Genomic DNA, 24034 nt, shown 5'->3' with positions numbered 1-24034 from the left:
AAACCTCAGTCATGAAATCTGAACAAAGCACAGATATTGTAGTGTTTACTTGTCTCTTTGCAAAGCTGTAAAGCCCCGTATACACGTTGAGAATGATCGTCTGTTTTGTTTTTTTGTTGCATGCTAGTCTCTTATCGAATGTGAGGAGGTTACTAAAGTTACAAAAATTCTCGTACGACAAAATAAAATTTCGGAAAATATATAATGTGTTTTGTATTGAATTTTTGAACGACAATCGTACGGTCTGGTATCGTGCAACCAATATTTTTGTGCTTGTACCTTCAAGTAATTTCAAACAATTGCTGTGTACTAACAAACAGATTATCGTACAATTGCTTTGAAAGCTGCATTTTTCGTATGATTTTCTGATCATGTGTATGGGGCTTTAGTGTCGTTTTCTCTCTGGTGACAAGTTTTCCCAACACATGAGATAAATTTGTGTTGGGGGGGTTTCGAAGAGATTTTATAGAACTTTTGTAAAAATGACAACTACAAGCAGTCTCCTTCTGCATCATGCAGTAGCAACACCTTCATTTGAAAGTGAGCAAAAAAAAGGTTCCATTACATTTACATAACTGATGCAAGGCAACAGGTATCAGATAACATCTGAGATCTGTCATAATGCCACCCGGAAGAAGGAGATAATTCTGCACCTCAATGATGTGTGATAAAAATAATTCTATTTTTGAATTGCATATCAGTTACTCCAATTTTTAAAATAACAAATGATTAAAGTGGAACTGTAGACAGAAAATTAAGTCCTGCTAGATCATCTTGCAGGTACAGCTCTGTAAAGCATTAAACAGTATAGGCACTTATTTTTAATATCCAGTGATATATTGTTTCATCCTTCTCTACGCATACTCAGTTGCTGTCTCTTTTTAGGTACTGTGCCAAATTGTAGAGGCCAATCTACTGACAGCCTAAAGATTTACTGCTGTTCAGTGGCTATGGGCTTCAGCAAAATGGCAGCCTCCATGAGAAAGAAACAGGAACAATGCTGGAGGCAATTTACAGCACACTCATTTTGGTAGCATAATTATTTAATGTGAAATGTATGCTTCTTGCTAGAGAACATTATTATTTATCAAGTTGTTATGAGTAAAGTTCCACTTAAAATAACAACTGAGTCGTAAAGTAATGTCTAACGTGTTGTTATACTGCTAGTTTAAAAATAGTTTGAAAAAAGTGTTCGTGAGTTTCCTAAATTGACTGCCTTTACACAGCAAGCACATAATGTGTGATAACAATGAAGTAAACGGGTGAAATTAAGAAAAAAATGCTTTGTGAATTGACCCTTTTTGTCTGGACTGTGTAAAGATAAATATGTGAAATGCCAAGAGCGGAAATACTTTGTTCTCCTTGACTGTCATGTCCAGCAAAGTGTTGTTCTCCCTGACAACCCATTACTTTAAAGTGGAAGATGGTGGCGAGAGATCTGTCTGTGTTACATTTGGATTCTTTTTCTTTGTCAAGGCCATGGCAATTCTAATTGTGACAGAGAACTACTTGGAATTCGGCCTAGAGACTGGTGAGGAATTCAATCTTGCTATGTTTTTATTTTTATATATATATATATATATATATATATATATACAGTCAGGTCCATAAATATTGGGACATCGACACAATTCTAACGTTTTTGGCTCTATACACCACCACAATGGATTTTAAATGAAACGAACAAGATGTGCTTTAACTGCAGACTGTCAGCTTTAATTTGAGGGTATTTACATCCAAATCAGGTGAACGGTGTAGGAATTACAACAGTTTGCATATGTGCCTCCCACTTATTAAGGGACCAAAAGTAATGGGACAATTGGCTTCTCAGCTGTTCTATGGCCGGGTGTGTGTTAATCCCTCATTATCCCAATTACAATGAGCAGATAAAAGGTCCAGAGTTCATTTCAAGTGTGCTATTTGCATTTGGAATGTTTTGCTGTCAACTCTCAAGATGAGATCCAAAGAGCTGTCACTATCAGTGAAGCAAGCCATCATTAGGCTGAAAAAACAAAACAAACCCATCAGAGAGATAGCAAAGCCATTAGGCGTGGCCAAAACAACTGTTTGGAACATTCTTAAAAAGAAGGAACGCACCGGTGAGCTCAGCAACACCAAAAGACCCGGAAGACCACGGAAAACAACTGTGGTGGAAGACGAAGAATTCTTTCCATGGTGAAGAAAACACCCTTTACAACAGTTGGCCAGATCAAGAACAATCTCCAGGAGGTAGGTGTATGTGTGTCAAAGTCAACAATCAAGAGGAGACTTCACCAGAGTGAATACAGAGGGTTCACCACAAGATGTAAACCATTGGTGAGCCTCGAAAACAGGAAGGCCAGATTAGAGTTTGCCAAACGACATCTAAAAAAGCCTTCACAGTTCTGGAACAACATCCTACGGACAGATGAGACCAAGATCAACTTGTACCAGAGTGATGGGAAGAGAAGAGTATGGAGAAGGAAAGGAACTGCTCATGATCCTAAGCATACCACCTCATCAGTGAAGCATGGTGGTGGTAGTGTCATGGCGTGGGCATGTATGGCTGCCAATGGAACTGGTTCTCTTGTATTTGTTGATGATGTGACTGCTGACAAAAGCAGCAGGATGAATTCTGAAGTGTTTCGGGCAATATTATCTGCTCATATTCAGCCAAATGCTTCACAACTCATTGGACGCCGCTTCACAGTGCAGATGGACAATGACCCAAAGCATACTGCAAAAGCAACCAAAGAGTTTTTTAAAGGAAAGAAGTGGAATGCTATCCAATGGCCAAGTCAATCACCTGACCTGAATCCGATTGAGCATGCATTTCACTTGCTGAAGACAAAACTGAAGGGAAAATGCCCCAAGAACAAGCAGGAACTGAAGACAGTTGCAGTAGAGGCCTGGCAGAGCATCACCAGGGATGGAACCCAGCGTCTGGTGATGTCTATGTGTTCCAGACTTCAGGCTGTAATTGACTGCAAAGGATTTGCAACCAAGTATTAAAAAGTGAAAGTTTGATTTATGATTATTATTCTGTCCCATTACTTTTGGTCTCCTAACAAGTGGGAGGCACATATGCAAACTGTTGTAATTCCTACACCATTCACCTGATTTGGATGTAAACACCCTCAAATTAAAGCTGACAGTCTGCAGTTAAAGCACATCTTGTTCATTTCATTTCAAATCCATTGTGGTGGTGTATAGAGCCAAAAATGTTAGAATTGTGTCGATGTCCCAATATTTATGGACCTGACTGTATATATATATATATATATATATATATAAAAAATAAAAGCACTACATACGAAAATAAATTAGTAACATGACTCTCAGCTTTGTTATTTTAGATTCTTGCAGCATTTGCTGAATTTAGTAAATGATTGAATTTAGTATACAATTGTAGATTGTTCATGAGATGAACTGTGAAAAACAAACTCCAGCCGTTTTTGTTTTTTTCATGTGTTGGGTATTATGAACAAAGCTTAGAAGCTGTTGATTTGTTTTGTTTTTGTTTTTATTTTTTGCTATGTTCCCATTTTTGGAAAAAAATTTTCATTATTTAATAAATGTTTTAGGCGTGTGTTTGCACGTGTATCCAGCATGTTTCCTGTGCTGGGAAAGGAGAGGAAAGCAGCTCGATAAGAGGAATTCTTCAGGTGTAAAAATAAACACATCACACATTTGCAGGAGCTCCTATTGAAGTCTAGAGGACCACAATTCCTAAATACACTCAAAAAAAGCTCTTTTTTGAGTGTAGAGCAAAGGGCGACTGAGTGTACATACTGTATGTGAACAGGGACAATTAAAAAGGATGTGATTCTGGTTGTTGAGTGGGCTGAGGGGCCCAGCAGCCTCCACCCACTACAGGCTGCCTGCAGAAAATTGCAGGAGGGTATAGTGACAAGACCAGTCACACTGGACAAGGATTGAGAGCAGAAGTGACCGGTCTTTATTACAGGAAGCTCCTGTACAGATGTAAAGTTTCACACACTGAATTACTTCACAGATCTGGAAATAATATACAAAACACACCAACAATACACATGACTGTTGTATGTAGACAATATTTGCTTATCTCATAGTTAAGCTTCAAGCTTTGAAAATGAAAGCTAGAGGCTTATTGATTACCAATACAAAGCTGCTTCAGATTTTGTCTGCTCTAGTTTTTAATAAATCCCCCCACTCTCCCTTCCTGTGTTTTTCTGAACATCATGAGTTCAGCTAAATAAAGGCACCTAGTTCTGACACAGCAGAGGGTGGTGGAGGACAGGCTTTTCTACTCAGGCTGTAGCTTCTTTTTGAAAGAGGGATCAGTTTGATGTTGCATAATCTTGTTAAGATACGCCTTGGATTTATTTATGATTATGATTTAATCTGAAAATTTAAGTGGACCTAATATATAAAATAAAACAAAATATATAATATTTTGTATCTCCAAAAAGAAAATATGTTTTAACTTTGTTTCTTAAACACTTTTCTCTGTAGGCTTTTCAAATTTTTCTGAAAGTGCTGTTCAGTTCCTGCAGAAACAGGGATTGGAGTCTCAGTAAGTTTCCTAAGAAAACACACAGTGGTTTAATTTTGTCATAAGTACTGGCAATGTTTTGTTACACAGTCTACAGGCAATTTCATTCTTTCTATGTGTCTTGGTAAACCACACTTGGATATAGTTTGCTTAGCGTGTGTGTGTATATATATGTATGTGTGTGTATATATATATATATATATATATACACATACACATACACACGCACACGCACATACTTAGTGATTTAACGTTCTAATTGTTTTTGATGTTTTTTCTTCCAGAGGTCCAGTGTCAAAACTTACATTTAAGTTATTTCTGGCAGTTTTGTGTTCTCTCATTGGAGCTTTCCTGACATTCCCTGGTTTGCGACTGGCTCAGATGCACCTTGATGCCCTAAACTATACAAAAGAAACCATGACACAGTAAGAACTGCAAACATTTGAAAGCTACAAGCCGTCTGTTGCAATAGCCAACGGTAGTTGTTCATTCATTCACAGAACTCTGTGAATGAATGACATGGGCCTGTGGATCAAGTGGGTAAAGTGCTGCTGATCACCAATGACTGCGGGATTGTTTTTGTTAAAGGTTTGAGGAAGTTTATAGTGCCACTGACAACCAATGGTTGTGGGATCATTGCTTTTTAAATGTAAAGAATTAGAAGTTGAATGTAAGAAAACTGACATTTTTTGTGTGTTTTTTTGATTTAGAAAAAATTTAAAACACCTCTGTGTAGAACAAATACCACCAAGAGAATTTTATATGTCTAAAGAAAATTAATTAAAATTCATTTGGATACAGTGTTACTTGACAGATTAGTTGTCAAACTATCACAACACTGAAAATTGAAAAACGGGTTGGCAATGAAGGGCATACACAGCCTGGTAGTCAAGTGGTTGAAGCAAATATCAAGTCAGATATTGTCTCAGGGTTTCCATTTCATTTCCAGCATGCATATCCCAATACTGTTAGCTGGCAGCATCCTCCATGTGCACAGTTCAGCATCCTTCTATCGTGAAGTCATAGTAATGTTCCTTTGTCTAATGGGTAATTACTTTAAACAAAAAAAGCATGTGCAGAGTATGATTGGAGGCTATTATCGAAACAGATTCAGTTTTTCACGCCAACTCTTTCAGGGCTCCCCCTCAGATGTCAACCATTTTGCTACTAGCATATATTCACTTAAACAGCTGCGCTCTGGTGATCTTTCTTATCAGTGCTGCCCCTCTCCCCACCAGACATGTGTGCGTACCATGGTCTTCATTTCACTGAAAAGCCTGCCATCCAGTTGGTAGGTCTTCTGTTGAACTGGTTGGGTGAGAATATTTGTGTAATAGCAGGCAGGTCACACAACAAAAATGACTAGAGACTTGTAGTTTAGACTGTTAGTAAAATACTCACCATGGGTATGGGGAACCACAAAGCATAACTACACTAAAATTATATTATACCTGTTATTTTACTTTATAATGTATATGTTTTGTGTGTTTTTGTTTTTTTAGATTTTTGCTACATATAAACTTCTTGTCCCCTCTTCTAATGGTTTTGCTGTGGGTGAAACCTATAACCAAAGATTACATTCTGAATCCGCCCTTGGGCAAGGAAAGTGTACCACTGTGAGTGAAGTTTGTATTAAGCTTGATAATATGCTTTATGGTGTATATATATTAAATCTAAAAAAAATAAAAAAAATAGTTGTGGTATTGATTTTTTTGCTTCAGCAATTCATGCTATATATTTAAGTTGCTTGACATTAGTAATGTGGTAGCTGCAGTGACTACAAAGTCAAAGCCTGCCATTTTTGGCATGATGGGAGATATTTTATGCTCACAGCAAATATACTCTGTGCACCTCTATTGCTGTTGGGGGTTTCTGCCCAAATTCTATTATTTTAGGATGTAGCATACAAAAAAGGACAACACTATGAAAACTGAAACTGGAATATTTCTTGATGTACTCTTCAGATCTGCATAGATATGTTGCCCAAAACTAACAATTACTATTTAATAATTGGAGTATTGTGAACATATTGTTGAAAACAAAATGTTGATTAGCCAGATTGAACGTTCTCAATTTATAACATTTAGCCAACCTATGTGACTGCTGCCTTAGGATATACATACGGAGAACACTAAAACTACATTTGGTGTATGAAATTATATGTAGTAGATATATTTTTGCTATAATACAACCAGTTTAATGGCTTTGTAAATACTATAAATGATTGCTAAAAAGAAGAAGATTATCTGCACAGATTCCGTTGTTCCCTTTTGTATTTTCATAATTACCCACCTTAGAGAGTGGATACTTTGTATAAGTTATTAAAATACTTTTATTCGTTCAGAAGCGGTGGATGGCTTTGAAGGAATTCCGATCCTCAGGAGCAGATATTATTTTTGTCCAGGAGACCCATTTTAAGTCAGCAGGTTCCTTTCGTTTTGCCACAAGGTTTTTTTCTCTCAATCCTATTCGGCCTTTGACCCATCTGGTAAGGCTGGAGTGGCAGTACTGATCCGGACACATTGCTCCCTTCGGGTCGTCTTTTCCAAGGTCTATCATCATGGTCGCTTCATTCTCCTAGAATGTATGCTTGGTGATACTCCCCTTATTTTGCTGAATCTCTATGCTCCGAATTCAGGTCAATTACAATTCCTTACACAAACTCTCGCCAAATTAGGCTCCTTTTCCGCTCCACACATGATTATAGGGGGTGACTTTAATTTAATCCTTTCACCGCATAAGGATAGGAAGGTCCTCCTCGAGTCCGCTCCTTCGAAGCGGCAATGCTCCTTCTCGAAATCCTTTCATAAATTGATCAGGGAGCATCGTCTCTTTGATGCCTGGCGGATTCAACATCCTACCCACAAACAGTTCACCTTCTACGCCACACCTCACTGCTGCTACTCCCACTTAGATCATTTTTTCATTTCCGCTCCTCTTCTTCCGCTCCTAGTTTCTTCTGACATCAATCCTATTACACAGTCTGACCACGCCTCCCTGACCTTAAATTTATTATTCCCCAATGTTATGCCAAAATCAGGCCATTGGTGTCTCAATGAGTCCTTTTTGACCACGGAACATCTCCGTGCTGAGCTCTCACAGGGCCTTGATATGTATTTTCAACACAATGTAGGCTCTGTTCCATCTACCTCGACCGTATGGGAAGCCCACAAGGCGGTATTTCGAGGCCTTTTGTATCTCCATGGGTTCTCGCCTGAAGAAATCCTCAGAGCATGCCAGGATTACCCTAGTTCGCCAGTTAACACTAGCTGAAGGTAGACTTCTCACAAAGCCGTCTATTCCTCGGCTTTATAAAGTGACCTCCCTACGTGACCAAATCAAAACCCTTGATGCTTGTAAGTTCACAAAATCTTTCCTCTGGGTTAGGCAGAAATTCTACGAATTCTCTAACAAACCCCACTGTATGCTTGTCAATAGACTTAAAGCACAGTCCCCTTCTACATTGCCGGACCATCTTGTCCAGCCGAATGGGAGCCCTACTTACGATCCTCGTGTGATGGTCTCCCTTTTTGGCTCATATTATGAGTCCCTTTACAACTGTTTGACCTCAGACCTCCACCCTCCTCTTACAGAAACTTCTTTTGATTTGGTTTTTCAATCCCCTACTAATACCAAAGCTATCGTCTTCTGACATTGCGGCTCTTAACGCTGACATTACACCTGAGGAACTATTTGATACAGTCAAACATCTCCCCTCACGCAAAGCCCCAGGACCAGACGGACTTCCCTACTCCTATTACAAGACCTTCATTGGTATCCTAGCTCCCCATCTTCTTTCTCTTTATCACGATTTTTTCAGAGGTATTGTTCCCCAAGCCGATTTTTCCAGAGCATATATCTCTGTGATTCACAAACCTGGCAAGGACCATTCCATCTTAGATAACTACCGTCCTATTGCTCTGTTGAACTCTGATTACAGGATTTTTACTAAGATCCTCGCCAATCGGTTATCTAGGCTCATCTCCAAGCTCATACAAAGAGACCAGGTTGGCTTTGTTCCTGCCAGACATGCAGCGGGTAATACCAGAAAATCTATTGATCTGGTTGACTTGGTTAACCGGTCCTCCATCCCCACTATTTTATTCAGCTTAGATGCCCAAGAAGCTTTTGACCGCCTCAGCTGGCCTTATATGTTTATGGTCTTGGATCAGTTTAGCTTCAGTGGCCCTTTCGTGGCAGCTTTAAAAGCTCTCTACTCTCACCCTTCCTCACAGGTCAGACTAGCCTCCTTTCTTTCACCTCCTTTCCAGATGTCGAATGGTACACGGCAGGGATGCCCACTTAATCCCCTATTATTTATCCTCTGTTTGGAAACATTGGCTTTTGCAATCTGGGCCCATCCTGATATAAAAGGGGTATCGTCTCATGGCCGTGAATACAAACTATCCCTATTTGCGGATGATATTCTCCTCACTCTCTCGAACCCCCAAATCTCCCTCCCAGCATTACATAAACTTTTATGACAATTCGGGACTCTTTCGGGTTACAAGGTTAACACATCCAAGACTGAAGCGCTCCCACTCCACATTCCACCGGTTGTCCTCTCATCCCTCCAAGACTCTTTTCCATATCGATGGTGCACCCATTCTTTAAAATATTTGGGTATTAATCTTACCTCTTCCTACAGTTCTATTTATGATGCCAATTTCTCCCCACTATTCATAGCTATTTCCCGTTCCCTAAAGTTTTGGGATACTCTACCCTTATCATTTTTGGGACGTATCAACGTCATAAAGATGACTGTACTACCCAAGCTTTTATATTTATTTGCGACTCTATCTGTTACTGTTCCCATGTCCAAACTACATTCCCTCCAGAAATCCCTTCTACACTTTATCTGGCATAATAAGCGGCATAGAATTGCTCGCAGTGTGCTACTGTCTTTGCGCTCTAGAGCAGGCCTAGGGGCACTGGATATCGTGACCTATTATTATGCTACTCACCTCCGTTTTATTCCGTCATTGTCCACCCAGTTTCCTCCCAACTTGTGGACTGAAATCGAGTCCTTACAATTGACTCCGACTCACCCTTGCTCTCTTCTCTGGTCATCCTCGGCGGTGGACCCTGCCCCCTTTCTTTGTCTCTTCCTTGGCCCCATGCAATTTTCCATGAGTATTTGGCGGAAATTTAAGACCAGGTTTGCACTGACCTCAGACTGCTCTCCACTGACTATTATTCTCTTTAATCTCAATCTTCCAGATAGTTTGGTCGTGTCCCGGTTGCTCCCTTGGGTCAAGTCCAGGTTTTTCCAATTGCGCCATCTAGTAAACCTTATTACTCGGAAGTTGCAACCATTCTTATACCTCCAGAAAAAGGATCCGCCATCCCAGCATTTTTATATATATCTTCAGCTACGCCATTTTTTCTCCACCATGTCCCCCACTTTGACTCTTGATAAACCTTCGCCCTTTGAGCGTCTATGTATACAGGGCCCACATCAAAGGGGTATAATTTCCAAAACATACAAACTCTTAATGGACGCTACCCCCCTCTCTAACGACACTCACCATTACATGCACAAGTGGTCCCAGTTTCTACAATGTGACATCGATCTACCACAGTGGAAGAAAATTTGGGAAAACGCATCTAAATCCTCTGTCTGTGTGGTTTATAAAGAGAATACATACAAAATGTTGATGTTGTGGTACAAAACCCCTGAGGTTATTCATGCTTTTAACCCGAGTGCTTCTTCTGCCTGCTGGCGTTGTGGGAAAGACTTTGGCTCCCTCTTCCACATTTTATGGACTTGTCCCTTTTTGGGAAGAGTTTGTCTTTTTTACAATTGTTATTGCATACCTCTCTCCCTTTTGAGCCTCTATATGTTTTATTGGGCTTGCCGTTCCCAGGTCTTCCCAAGGTGTCCGGGAAACTTTCCTCACATATTTTGACTGCAGCCAGAAGAAACGTTCCTGTGTGTTGGTTATCCACTATACCGCCCTCGATATCCACTTTTTTTAAAATTATTGCTGATGTACGACAGATGGAATACCTGACTGCTTTACATTCCGGCTCGACAGCTGTGTTCGAGGCAGTGTGGCACCTATGGGATAATTTCTCCCCTTCCCACCTTTCTCCGACTGTGTTGTTCTGAGAGCCTCCCCACTGTAGCTATGTGACGTTATTATGTTTGTAACCATGCAGATTTTACCATCGATGTGCTCCTTCTTTTTATTTTGTTCTCTTTCAACGTGTTCTTTGTATATGTATATATGTGAAAATCAATAAAACTTGTTAATAGAAAAAAAAAAATACTTTTATTCATTTAGCTTTTCTATGCAATCCTTTTTGTATTAACAGAATGACTGAGGACACCTTTGATACGGTTCGACTTTGGATCATCATTCTTCTCTGCGGATTAAGGTTGATAATGATGAGACATCATCTACAAGCTTACTTAAATTTGGCCCAGAAATGTGTGGATCAAATGAAGAAGGAAGCTGGGAGAATAAGCACCAAAGAATTACAAAAGATGGTGAGCATGTTTATTTGCTCGTCGTCCGAACATAATTGGGTGCTATCTGATGATTTGTGTCTGAATAACTAAATTTTGTTGCTGCAATCTTGAAGTAATTCCAGGTACTAATTTGGAATACTGTACAATATTGACCATTCCTAATAGGGAACTATCTGGTAGGCAGCATGTAAGAAGATCTTCTGTAAACCTGTCTGTAGCGATAACATTTTCTGGAACACCGATATAGTCTACAAAACTATATCTATCTACCCATAAGTGCTGATCATTTTAAATTTAAAACATTCATTGTAACAACATATTTAATGCACATTTTTCAAAAAAGGTGTGCTTCTGTATCCTTTTCTTGTTGAATAATTATGATAACTTATTGAGTAACTAATGCTTTGATTTCAGGTGGCTCGAGTATTTTATTACCTTTGTGTTATTGCACTGCAGTACGTGGCACCTCTGGTGATGCTCCTTCACACAACTCTGCTTCTGAAAACTCTAGGTAGGCATCACCTGACAAATTATATTGATTTATACAGGTCCAGTAACAGATTGGCACATACTGGTGTACACCGGGTTACAAAACACTCATTACATGGTTGCCATGCTAGCTAGATACTTTTATTTACTAGAATTTTCATCTTTTCTATGGCCCAGATTCTGACTCTGTGGGACCCTCACAGGCTAGTATGTTCTGTGGCCATGTAAGCTCCCTGCAGTCTTACCTGCACATTTTAGCACAAGGGAGGTTTCACAAAATCTCATGACAACAGGATGCAGTCTCACTCATCTGTTTTTAGAAATACAGTAGTCTGTTAAATCTGACTTCCAATGATTTTGTAAAATCCAGGATTAGGTAAATTAGGTGTCGTTGCATGACAGAAAAGATGCAGTATATTTTAGTAATTGGTCACAGATTTTTACATTTCATTATTTAATACATACTAGCAATGGGCCCGTATGACCACATTGTGATCGCCAAATTGCAACTAAAGCTCAAGACTACACAGTCTTACAGTCCAAACACAATTCTGGCTAATGTTAATAAATAAACTTTAATGTGTTAAACTATATTCATTCTGGAAATCTGATCTCTTAGCTGTTAACCTCTGCAATGCTGGCAGTTCACATTTCCATAAGCTAGAATTGTGTTTTGGACTGTAAGACTGTGTAGTCTTGAGCTTTAAGTGCTGCATCTGCGATAGAAGGACTGTATGTATTTCAGCTAGTGATTGTCAGCTGGGAGAGTGTCAGAGCCAGTTAAAACCAGAAAAAGTTGTTTGTTTCTATACTGTTTTTTTCTACTAAAACTGAAACTGGCACAACACTAACCTCTCATACAGTTCCAGGTGTATTATTTTTGTAAACTAAATCTAAAGTGCATCTCCATTCAAAATGTTTTATTATTGGACAGAGTGGAGAAAGTTTGAAACTTCTACATTTAAATTATTTATATTTAATACATAATTGAAAGGTTGTTTTTAAGTTCTGCGTTTAACCACTTCCCGTACGGCCCATGTATATAAACGGCCGGATGGGAGCAGTGCAGGGGCGGGTTGCCGTTCACAAACGGTGCCTGCCATTTTAGCCTGTGCATGCACCCTGGGAGCTGTACAGAACCTCTGTGTGAGGTCCTGATCATGTGATCACTGATTGGCCAATCAGTGATCACATGAATAGTAATAAGCAAGATGTCACTTCTGACATCATTGCTTACTACGTGTGAAATCTGTGAATGATCACAGAGGTCACATGGTACAAGGCTATTCACAACAGCCTTGTACCATGTGACAAGCTGTGGCCAATCACAGCTCACACAGTATTTCTCAATGGCTTCAAGAATGCAGCCAGAGAGAAGGAGAAATGATTGCTTTTACAGCCTTTATGGGTGTAAAAGCAATCGGTGTAAAAAAAAAAAAATCTTCATCACCCCCCACAAGTAGTACAGTGTCACTACGGTGACACTGTACTGCTAGGGTGACAGTATGTTTAAAAAAACCCATAAATAATAATATATAAAAAAAAATGTTAAAAAATATTTTTAAAAATTATAATTTTTGGTTATAAACTAATTTGGATTATTTTTTTTTTTACTAAAAAGATAGCTGAATACATTTTGGCCAAGATTTATGAAGAAAGAGTATTTATTTGCTAAATTTTATAAGAAAAACACTTTTTTTTCCAAAATTTTGGACTTTTTCATTTATATAGCAAAAAAAAAGAAAAATCCCAGCGGTGAATAAATGCCACCAAAATAACGTTTTATCTGTGTCAAAAAAAAAATGCTAAAAATTTCATCTGGGTACAGTGTTGCACGACCGCGCAATTGTCATTCAAAGTGTGATAGCGCTAAAAGCTGAAAATTGGCCTGGACAGGAAGGGGGTAAAAGTGTCCAGACTTGAAGTGGTTAAAGAGAGGGCAAAGAACCAGTATTGCCTATACACTTCCTGTAGCTCACCTTTTCTCCATTCCTGACTTAGTACTTCTTGTCCTGCATGGTAGATGCAGGGCTTTGCTTAATGTCAGAGCTTTCCCCTGATGACTGGTGATTTAATATAGAGGACTTAGGAAAGGATGGTGGAGTAATAATAAAGACACATGTGGAAAGGTTAAGGAACCAAATTTCCGCTGAATGAATGAAGAAGCAGCAGAGAGATCTCTGCATTGTAGATCGTTGCACTGTAGATCCTTTGTTACAGATTTCTCACTAGCAAGAAGCACAGTAGCAACCTTTTCAAATATTGTGAGACTAGTAGTCAGAGGCAACAGTGCCTATGGTGATCTCTTACCAAAGATAAACAGTGTTGAGGCTACAGGCACAGAAAGTGCAGTGTTCTTTGAAGAGGAATTCGGAACAAAAGGTAAATCTTGCAGGGTACTGCTTAAGCACAGTTAACTATTCTAGATTTTCCCTATAGGATTGCATATCTTTACTCTAAGTTTAGATCCACTTTATGTAAATTCAGTCATTGATAGTATTGTAACAAATGTAATGCCATTTTTTCTTGGTGGTGTTTGCTTTAGCAATACTTCTATCTGTTTCTAAAATGTTTTTTAGGTAATCATTCATGGGGCATCTATGACTCTCCTATGGAGGCATCACAAGGGTCGAACTCAGGTTTTACTGAACAGCCATACCCTGAAGAAAAGATGAAGGCAACAGTCACCCAAATTACAGTGGCATTAGGGGGTTTAAAGAACATTTTCACTCCACTCCTCTTCCGGGGACTTTTATCATTTTTGACATGGTGGATCGCAGCTTGCCTTTTCTCCACCAGCCTTTTTGGCTTGTTTTATCATCAGTATTTAATAGTGGCATAATTTGGTGACTTTATATCTGTAACCTTAACATGGACCAAGTTGGAGACAGAAAGCTGCAACAGCTAGAGCACACACGGTTCAGCAGCACCCTGTCTTGTGTCAATGTTTTCTCTGTATTCTCAGGGTAAATATTGTATCAAATCACTGTCGTGAGCTTAATCTTCATTACCTCAGAGGGAGAAGACCTAACTGCTGATTGCTCGTAAAGATAGTTTTTTATTTTTTATTTTTTGTTTTGATTGACTGTAAGAGATGCTCTTATAAAGACATCATCTTCGATTAGCGGTTCTTGCACTTCACATTCTAAATTTTTTTTCCCTCTCACCAAGTACGGATAGCAAATCCTTTTTTTAATCTTTCGTTAGAGATCTGAGCCATACGAAGAAAATTTGAGGCTTGAAGGTGACTAATAAATTTCTGCTGGACCTGTCCATTTTTAGTGACAAGGTCCAGCAGGACAGAATGTATTACTACTGTATATTACAGTAAATGTATGTCAACAACTGTGTATTATTTGGTGACCTTTATGTGCCTGAGGATGTGTGTGTGTGTCTGTTTGTGTGTGTGTATGGGCAAATATTGAAATCTAATTCTGTTCTGTACAAAGCTTTTTACGTCACTGAACACATAAACACTCAAGAAGTGATGGTGCTAGTAGTGGCTCACGTAGACTGTGTGTAAGAGTAGAGGTTAAGCTTGCGATAAATAAATGCATCACTTTTGTTAACATTCAATTTGTATATTACTCCAGAAATTACAAATGAAAAAATTGTAGAAATTTGCATATAACATATTTGGTAAATGCCGTCCAATTGCAGTGTGTTTAGTCTAGGTTTGCATTAGTGTAGGAATAAGTGTAAATTGTATACATTCCTGTAGCCGCACAAAAAGTGCAGTGCTATAAAGAAAGCGCAGGGGTGCCAATAACTCTTAAAAGCATCCCCTCACACTGAAAAACGTGGTGCGATTTCCCAAACACAGAATCGCATGGTGCCAAAGCACCATGCAGTTTCGGTGTTGACTGCATTTTAAAAAAGGTGCAACCTTTTTTTCTGTAGGAATACTTAGGCACAGCAGCCCATTCAAATGAATGGGCTGCTGTGACTACATAAACGTGGTACACCAAATCGCACTAATGTGAACCTAGACTTAGAGGTTATTTGAACCATTTGACTTATTGTTAGGAAACTTTACTAAACCTATTTACTGTGCTTGTAGTTGGTCAGAATTTGACTCTTAGCAACTCGCATAAGCTAATTTGTTTTTATGTGAAAGTGGGTCTTTCATTTGTTAAGCGCGTTCTGATTCGCATCTAGCGCTGCCTGTTACATATTTGTTTCAGGTATGTTACTAACAAAGCACTGAAGTCATTAGATCAGCATGTAAGAGATAGAGAGACTGTACTGAGGTGCACAAGGGTGCTCTTTGGCAGCTCACAGACTAGGGCCTCTAGGGGGCACTTCAGTTGAATCCAGAGAGTATAAAGAAAAAAAACAGGCGCACCAGACCAGATCTTGAGACACCTGAAGAATTTATTTCATCATAAAACATCAAGGGGTCAAGCCCCCTTTCTTCATCAGGGCTTAAAGTTGCTGCTTTAAATTTGAATTTGTCCAAGGCTTGAATGCAAGCTTTACAAATCTCAGTATAAAGCCAGTGCAAAGTTTGCAGGGTAAGGCTTCTATACAGACTTTTTTTTTTTTTTTAATGTAGTTTAGTTGGTTGGATTCCCTCTTGCACCATAACGTAAGCTTAGGAGGAAATTTAGAATATATACTTCATGAGGTGTAAACAGATGTTTTTTTATGTCCTGTACCCACAGATATCTTAATATAGAGCTGGGGCATATTCCTGATTTCTACAAAGTACTTCTTAAAGTCAAATTCCAGCCTAAACCTAACTAGTCTTAAAAATCTCCCCTAGCTCCCTATACCTATGCTGACTAATTTAGCCAAAGAAATGATATACTTACCTATTTTCAACCTGCTCCGATCTGATCACATGATGTCTGGCTCCCCTGTGTCAGCCACCAGCTGCTGCAGGGGAAAGGAGGGAGTGCCGACAAAGGGCAGAACGTGGAAGCCTTTGGGTGACTTTACCGCTTCCATGCATTCCCAGCCATTGCCGAGCACTCTCTCCTCTCCCCTGCAGCTTCTGCTGATTGACACAGGGGATCAGAAAGTTATACATCTTTTTTACATAGATTAATCAGCATAGGTATTAAGAGGGGGGAGGTGACAGTTTTATAACTAGTTAGGTTGAGGCTGGAATTCTACTTTTAATAGCTAGGTCTGAACTTGGCTTGATATTGTTTTTTTTTTCTTTAAATAAATGTTAATGCTGGGTTCTACAGTCCTATTCATTTTTATTTCTCATCCAGGTAAACCTCGAATGCAAGGTTCTGCCACAAGTCAACATATCAGTTATTTACTTGAGCATTGATTGCACTTTGGCCTTGCATTATTTAGCTTTATGTGTATTTCTTTGGGTAAATCAGACCTAAACTGAGAATTTGATCAGTTCAAGGTTCAATTTCAAGATCTTAGTGGCATAGAGGTGATTTTGTTCATCTTGCTTTAGTTCTTCACGATCAGTTCTTGCTTTTCTGGCCAAATCTGAGAATAATCTTGTTGCCAAGATTCAGAATTGCTGCTTTCATGGCCTGCCTTAGACATTTTGAATTTTTAAGCACTGAGATGTGTTACATGGGAATTAAATGTATAAGGGCTCGTTCACATTACCCCGCACAGAAAAATTAGCAGTTTCTGTATGGGCCATGGGAGGCTGCATTTTTACAATGCAGGACACAGTTTACGTTTTCTACTTTTTATTGAAATGTTGCATGTTGAAATTTCCATCATTTATATGCATAGAAATGCACAACATGGAGCGTTGTGGTGCAGTGAGGAAAAATGCAGACATGCTGTGTTTTTCATCACCTCTTCACTTTGTTGTAGTATGACCAGAACACATAGAAAACAGTTGTTTTCTGTGTGCCCTTACAGAGATCTGTGTTTTCACATAGTGAACTCTGCACAGTGTGAATGAGCCCAAAGATGTTTTTTATCCCATTTTTTAAATTTTTTTTTTTGTAGTGCTTTATGCCAAATGTCCTTTCACACTGCTGTAAAAGATATTTTTTAGATTCCCATATATTTCTATGCAAATTTTTTTTAAATCTTATTCTTTACATGCCAACTGGTATAGCTGTGGTTTGATTGCTCTAATATCAGCAATGCCATTACTTAGACCATGGTTAAGGTGGCCATAGATTGATCAGAATTCAGCTGGTCAAGCGGGGATTGGGCAAATTGTAATACATCTATGGCAGTACCTGTTTCCAGAGAAGTTGATTTAATGATTGACTTCTCTCGAACTGACTTTTTGGAAAATTTTCCTTTGATCAGCTCTGCAGCCAGTAGGACACTAACAAACAGAAAAATCAGTCAGTAGGCTGCATCGCTGATCAATGTATTCTGAAAGCGGAGGAGTCTCCACTGTCAGAATACAATGACACAGTGGAGGGGGGATTCTTCCTTCCACCTCGCTTGTGTGGTCTATGGCATTGTGGATGTGGTTGTAATTAAAATGTCTAGGTTGACCTGCCAATCAAAGTGAAATGCGAGTGCTGCTATAAACAACACATTTTTGGTCTTTATTAATCAAAGTAAACCTTGCAGATACAAAGATTGCCCTGATTTTAATTTAAATTAGCTTCCTCAAGTTAAACTCAACAGGTCCTCCTTTCCCTCTGGTAGCAGACTTGTTCTATAACTTGAAAAATTAACAAAATGTATCTGTGAAAAAAACACATTTTACTAAAATTTGAGCTCAATTTCCTATACTCAATGGTTTACAAAACCTGTTTTACATCTAAAAATTTTTTTTTTTTTCTCTGTACTGTCCATTGAAGGAATTAATTCAAAAACAGGTTATAATGCTGCCTACAGGAAGTTGGGACACTGACAAACATCATGAGCTAGTCCCCGTATAATCCTTCCTCAACCCAGCAAGCTTTTTCCAGGGTCCAAAGCTGTGGCACAGCCTCAGGTGTGACTCTTTTTCTGAATACTCTGATTGGGCTGAATTGCTGGCAGTTACCTCTCCAATTGCACCACTAGGCACCTATTCAAATTTGTCAGCACCAGTTTTACTGCAGTGAGGATTAAGCTTCAGGGTGACCTCAGCCCATACTCTCCTAGTAGTTCTGGGGGTATTTATCTGGTAACCCCTGAAGAGACCAATACCTTTAATCTAGAACTTGAGCCCTCTCTGGTTGAAATGTCATTATTGGACACTCCTGCAGCATTATAGAGTGTGGCTGAGGCCTACCCACATCTTCAGGGACCTCCCTGTCCACTTCAGACTTTATTGGTGTCTAAACACTACAGCAGTGTACCCACAGTTGCTCTAAGTGTGCCCAGCACTGTGTTTGGTAGAGTCTGCCTGACCATGGTTAGCCTTTAAATCATACCTTCTGGTTTAGCATTCCAGTGGTGTTCCTCTGAAGAAGCTTTTTTCAAGCAACCTGCAGATGTCTCAGATTAGGACTTCATATGTTTCTTCAGAACAGTTCCTGCTTCATCTGGGAATACTTCTGTGAGTGGATACTCTGACCTGCATTCCATTGAACATCACCACTTCAGGAACTTCACCTCCGGGAAGGTTTGTAAACTCTGTGATGGGTTGAGTGACCTGGGCCATATGCTTTCTGGATCTCCTCACATTAAAAGGCCTAAGTACTCATATTTTGCTGGTTTTCAGGAATTTCTCTTCACAGGGTAGTCCTGTGCTAACCCTAACCCCCATGCTGGGTACTTGATGTGGATATTCTTGTAGGGGTTAGCGGTAGTCCGGAGACCCTTGTAGAACCCAGTTATCTGGTGATAGGTCCTCTTTTTTGCATCTGATCTGCTACCTCTTGAAGAAATTCCTTAAGATTCCTCCTTCATACCTATCCTAAATTAGGTTAGTGCTCTTGGTAGTGTTAATCTTACTTTTCACTCCTCAATAGAAAATGCTCCATTAACCCTGGTTAGGTTGAATGATTTATAGAAAAATTGGCCTTTCAAACCCCAGGAATACCTCTGTGTGTTTAAATGGAAGAAGTCCTACTCTTTCCTTTTGGTTCTCATGTATCGGCACACCAGTCTGGGATATGGTATACCCCTGTTCCTGCCTATCATTTATATGCTAGCCACTTTTTTGCCCTATATCTTCCTTCATGTTGACTTCAGGCTTGGTTGCCTGGGTTCTACCAATCTTGGGGGCCAATTGTTTATCCCAATTTAGATATTAGGCTGTGAAGCTCTCATAATCTTATCTCATTGCAAGATTTGTTTTTCGATCAGGCAACCTCTTTTCTCATTATGGACCCTCATTATTCCCGAATCCTAAGGGTTAGGAAAGTGAGGCTTAGGCCTGCTTTGTTGAGCTGTTGGTCTTTTTCTATTGGACTTGTTAGTTCATTCAAGCTTCCCTCTCTTCCCTGCCTTTTCCTGGCAACCTTTTTTTAGCAGGTCGTCTGCCTTGCAGAAGGTTTCACTTCATCTGGCCTTGACAGAAAAGAATCTGCACACAAATAATTTCACTTGGCTCAGTAAACCTTTGTTCAGCTGTTAAAGCAACACAGTTCATCTCCATCTGGAAACCGGTCTTCTCTGACATGTATCACCCACACAAGCTTAGTCTTTGCCAACATCTGCTCTTGATTCAGGTGTTTGGTCCTTCAAAATACCTCTAAAATGTAAATAGTACACAGGATTCTTCTAGGGCACATCAGTGGCTATTGCCTACCTCTCAGTTGAATGGTTTTGGAAGCCTCATCTGTTTCTGAATTCCTGTGTCCCTTAATGGAAGATGGAGAAAATAGAATTTTTGTTCTTACCCCTCTGTGTTTTTACTGACCTTGTGTACTACTTGCTCACAAAACTGAGGCATTCTGCGAAGAGGAGTTATATTGTGTACAGGCTTAAGACTTGTCTGTTTGCCTGAATTCCTGTGTTTCTTAATTGACTCAAAGAAAAAAATTACAGCAACTACAACCCAAGCGCCAAGACATTTATTTAGTTCTTGTTACATATTATGGTTCATTCTCAGGTCAGGTCAATATACCAAAAATGCAGTATGCAGGACATTTTCTTTCCCAAACTGCAAATACTTTAGACCCTCCTTTTTGTATATGCATTTTACAGAGCTAAAGATTAAAACAAAAATTTAAATGCATCTGGTGTGTACCAACCCTAAGGAAATTTCTTGGTTTTTATTCAAAATTATCATCCTGATTGAATGCAACTTAATGAGCAATCAGATTGTTGCAGTATGTATATAAAGCCTTATGGGTTTATTAAGTAGAGGAATGTGACTTTCACCAAACATTTAAAGCACATGGATGTTTGGTCAAAGTCACATCCATTGCTTTATAAATAGACCTATCGGTGTTAACAAGACTATATTTATCTCTTTCTGTTCAAGAGTTTTCTAATCAGATAAAAAAATGAATCTCTTAATATTACCCAAGAGGTTCTCAATCTTTTGAGCTTACTATTCTACCCATTTTTTTTCCTGCTGGCAGTGTTGATTCTTTACAGACATCGAAAAAAAATAGAGAGGGCCAAGTGCAACCAGGGAGAATGTAGGCTGAGAGTTGGATTCCTAGTTAATAAAAGGAGATATTTTAGTGAGCTGTCTTTAAGTGAGATAGTGGTATAGTAAAACAAATGTGTTATCATTCAGCATCTGACTGGCTCTGAGTGCCTTCAACAATTCCACATTCTGCCAATCCACAGAGAAAATGGAGCTCTGAAGAATACAATTGGGCATCTTTCCCAGTCCTGTGCAGCAGCTGCATTAACATAAGCAACTGTAGCTCTATACCTGTCAGACGGAAAAATGGGACACATTGTCCACAAATTGCTGATCCAGCAGTTACTATAGCTAGGGGAGATGTTTCCTCACTTCCAGTATTTTTATCACCAGGATAAAACTGCACCCACCAATAAAAACATTTTCAGAAGTTCTAACCATTTCAGACTCTTTTAAAATCATCTTTGTTTTTGCTCATTTGCCTATTGCAAAGATTTCCCTTTACATCCTGTGTTGGGAAATCTCTGCAATAGGGACACAGCAATAAAACCTTTCCCCGCTCTGTCCAAAACAAATTAACCCACTTTAGTTGGAGTTTTCAAGTAAACTTTGAGTCTGCAATCTCTGACCTCTCTTTCTTAAAAATTCTACTTACCTGGTTGTCATGCTGGTCTTCTAACTTTAAAACATTGTGCAACTGAACTGGAACAGACCTGCCAATAAGAGGTTGTGACTTTACTGTATCCTTGATTTGGATACTTCTTTTGGGTTACTGAATCAAAGTATTTAAGATAGTGGGCCATCGTAACAGCCAGGTATTTGACATTTTTAGTAGGTTAGGCATGGCATTCCCCTATATTTCTTCCTTTACAGGTCTATTTTAAGATGTCAGCTATGCTTTTTTAGAAAGGGATACATAATCAATTTACTTATTACAGACTGATCTTTGATTTTAAACAAGATAGTAATCTTGATGTGAGCTTTTCAAGGTGATGGGATAGTTTATTAGCTGAAAAATATTTAAATGTTACAGTGGCAGAATATGTGCTGTATTTTTTTATGAATCACAGTATTGCAAGAAAATTGTCTGAGGTTTGTTGTATGCATGTTACTGACAAATGTAGTATATTTATTAAAGAGAAGAGTTCATTTAACTGGTGAGTTATTTTTTCAAGACAAAAGTTTACTCTCAAAAGAAAATAATTGGGTATTTTGTAGGGCCTGTGTGGGCTTTTGTTTGCATCAGATGGGTTTTGCTTTCCTAGACAAGTCTGTGGAAATGCAACACATGCTTAAAGCAGGTCAGAAGGAGGTTAACCCCCTCCCAGCCCGCCGTAGTACATTTACCTCAGCGGGGCGGCCAGGCAGACACAGTCACGTATACACACTTGACTACCTGCTTCCGGGTCTGTGGGTGCATGCCCCCTGCTGACCCGTACTGTGGTTGGGCACAACCCAAGTTTGACAGCTGATTTCAGCCAATGATTTTTGTTGAAGTTAGCTGATTGTCTGTGTCCAATCACACAAAGAGTTCCGTGTTTACAAAACACAGAACTCTATGTACAGGGAAAAGACATCTGGCTGTTTTTTCTCCCTGTAAAGTAGGGAGAAAAAACAGCCAGATAGTAAAGTTAAAAGCAGCACATATTACACATTATACATTGTTAGGCGCACAACCCCTTGATAGCCCCTAGATATTAACCCTTTCCCAGCCAGTGTCATTAGTACAGTGACAGTGTACAATATTAGCACTAATGACTGTATTAGTGTCGCTTTTAATCAGTTAGTGTACCTCCTAACCAGCATCATCTAGCCTTCCACACTGTCACAGTCCCACTGTAAGTTGCTGATCACCGCCATTACATGTCTGTAGCTGCGTAAATTCCAGTATATATACAGTATTCCATAGTTTGTATACGCTATAACTTTCACACAAAACAATATATACTTATTGGAATTTTATTTTACCAAAGACGTGCATTTTGGCCTACATTTAAAGAAATTTGATTTTTGATTGGATATGGTTTATATTTTTTTTTTCAAAATATTCAATCTTTTTTTTTATTTATATAGTAAAAAAAACCTAGTGGTGATCAAATACCACCAAAAGAAATCTCTATTTGTGTGTAAAAAAAAAAGGACATACATTTCATGTGGGTATAACGTTGCATGTCCATGCAATTGCCATTTAAAATTGCAGTACTGAATAGCAAAAAATGCTTTGGTCATGAAGGAGGTAAAACCTTCTGGAGCTCAAGTGGTTAAATGAATTATTTCTGAATGATCCCAGAAGCATCTCAAGCTGATGCCATCGACAGAAGTTCAGAGCTTATAAACCCAGCACCTAATACAAGAGTAATAAAAATGTAAGTACAATGACAACTAAGAAGAAATCTTTCTTGAGAGAAATGTGGAAGCTGCCATTACGAACTTGAATTAGCAATGCCAGTTTCCTGGGTGTCTTTCTGATACAGTTGCTTAAATACTGTTACTCACAAACGTAGACCCAACTCTAACTTTTCTTATTGCCATACTTGTTCCAGATCAGTGTCTCAAAGTAATGAAGCAAGAGAGTCAGTATAATAGCCAGGAAGCTGGCATTCACAGAAGTGGGTCAGCAATGACTGTCTGAACAAAGGGTTACTTTAATATTCTCTAGAAGACCTTCACTTTTCTGGTTCCATTTTTTTGGCTGTATTTTTAAACTTCGTTTTAAGTAGCTTATTACAGGTTAGTGTCTCTTGAGGGACAGCTCTGAATCTGCTGGGGAAGCAGACATCACATTCAAGATGGAGGCACCCAGCAACAGTCTTAGGCCTGCTGGATATCTATACAAGGAGAATTTTACAGGTAAATAATGTACCAAATATATTAAATACGAACATAGTCTTGTGGGAAAATTGTTGAAATGAATAGCACACCAGGGTCTTGTGACAAGGTCAAACTACAAGTTGCGTGTTTACTGTTCAGTGGGTTTAGAAAAACATTTTAACCACCTCCCACCCGCCATATAGTAATATGATGGGCGCAAGGTGGTTCTCTCGTTCTGGGAGGACGCCATATGACGTCCTCCCAGTCTCACTGCGCATGCGCGGCTCAGGGAGCGCGCGGCGATCGGCAATCACGGAAA

The 24034-nt window shown here is 39.1% G+C and overlaps 1 protein-coding gene across 1 annotated transcript in view; it reads left to right on the top strand.

Annotated features, from left to right (window-relative positions):
* The window catches only part of TMEM161B (transmembrane protein 161B), a 51189-nt gene extending 29131 nt beyond the window's left edge, over positions 1 to 22058 (top strand). Inside the window, exons 7-13 of the mRNA XM_089679639.1 lie at positions 1380 to 1531; positions 4474 to 4534; positions 4798 to 4938; positions 6016 to 6129; positions 10832 to 11006; positions 11403 to 11499; positions 14057 to 22058. Of these exons, the coding sequence (XP_089535765.1) occupies positions 1380 to 1531; positions 4474 to 4534; positions 4798 to 4938; positions 6016 to 6129; positions 10832 to 11006; positions 11403 to 11499; positions 14057 to 14319 (1003 nt within the window). The 3' untranslated portion in view covers positions 14320 to 22058. The remainder of the gene's footprint in view (positions 1 to 1379; positions 1532 to 4473; positions 4535 to 4797; positions 4939 to 6015; positions 6130 to 10831; positions 11007 to 11402; positions 11500 to 14056) is intronic.
* The last annotated feature ends 1976 nt before the right edge of the window (positions 22059 to 24034 follow it).

This window comes from Staurois parvus, unplaced genomic scaffold, assembly GCF_062004578.1.
Source record: "Staurois parvus isolate SC_StPar_1 unplaced genomic scaffold, SC_StPar_1.0 ptg000229l, whole genome shotgun sequence".
Lineage (NCBI taxonomy): Eukaryota > Metazoa > Chordata > Amphibia > Anura > Ranidae > Staurois > Staurois parvus.
This window is presented reverse-complemented; position numbering and strand designations above follow the sequence as displayed.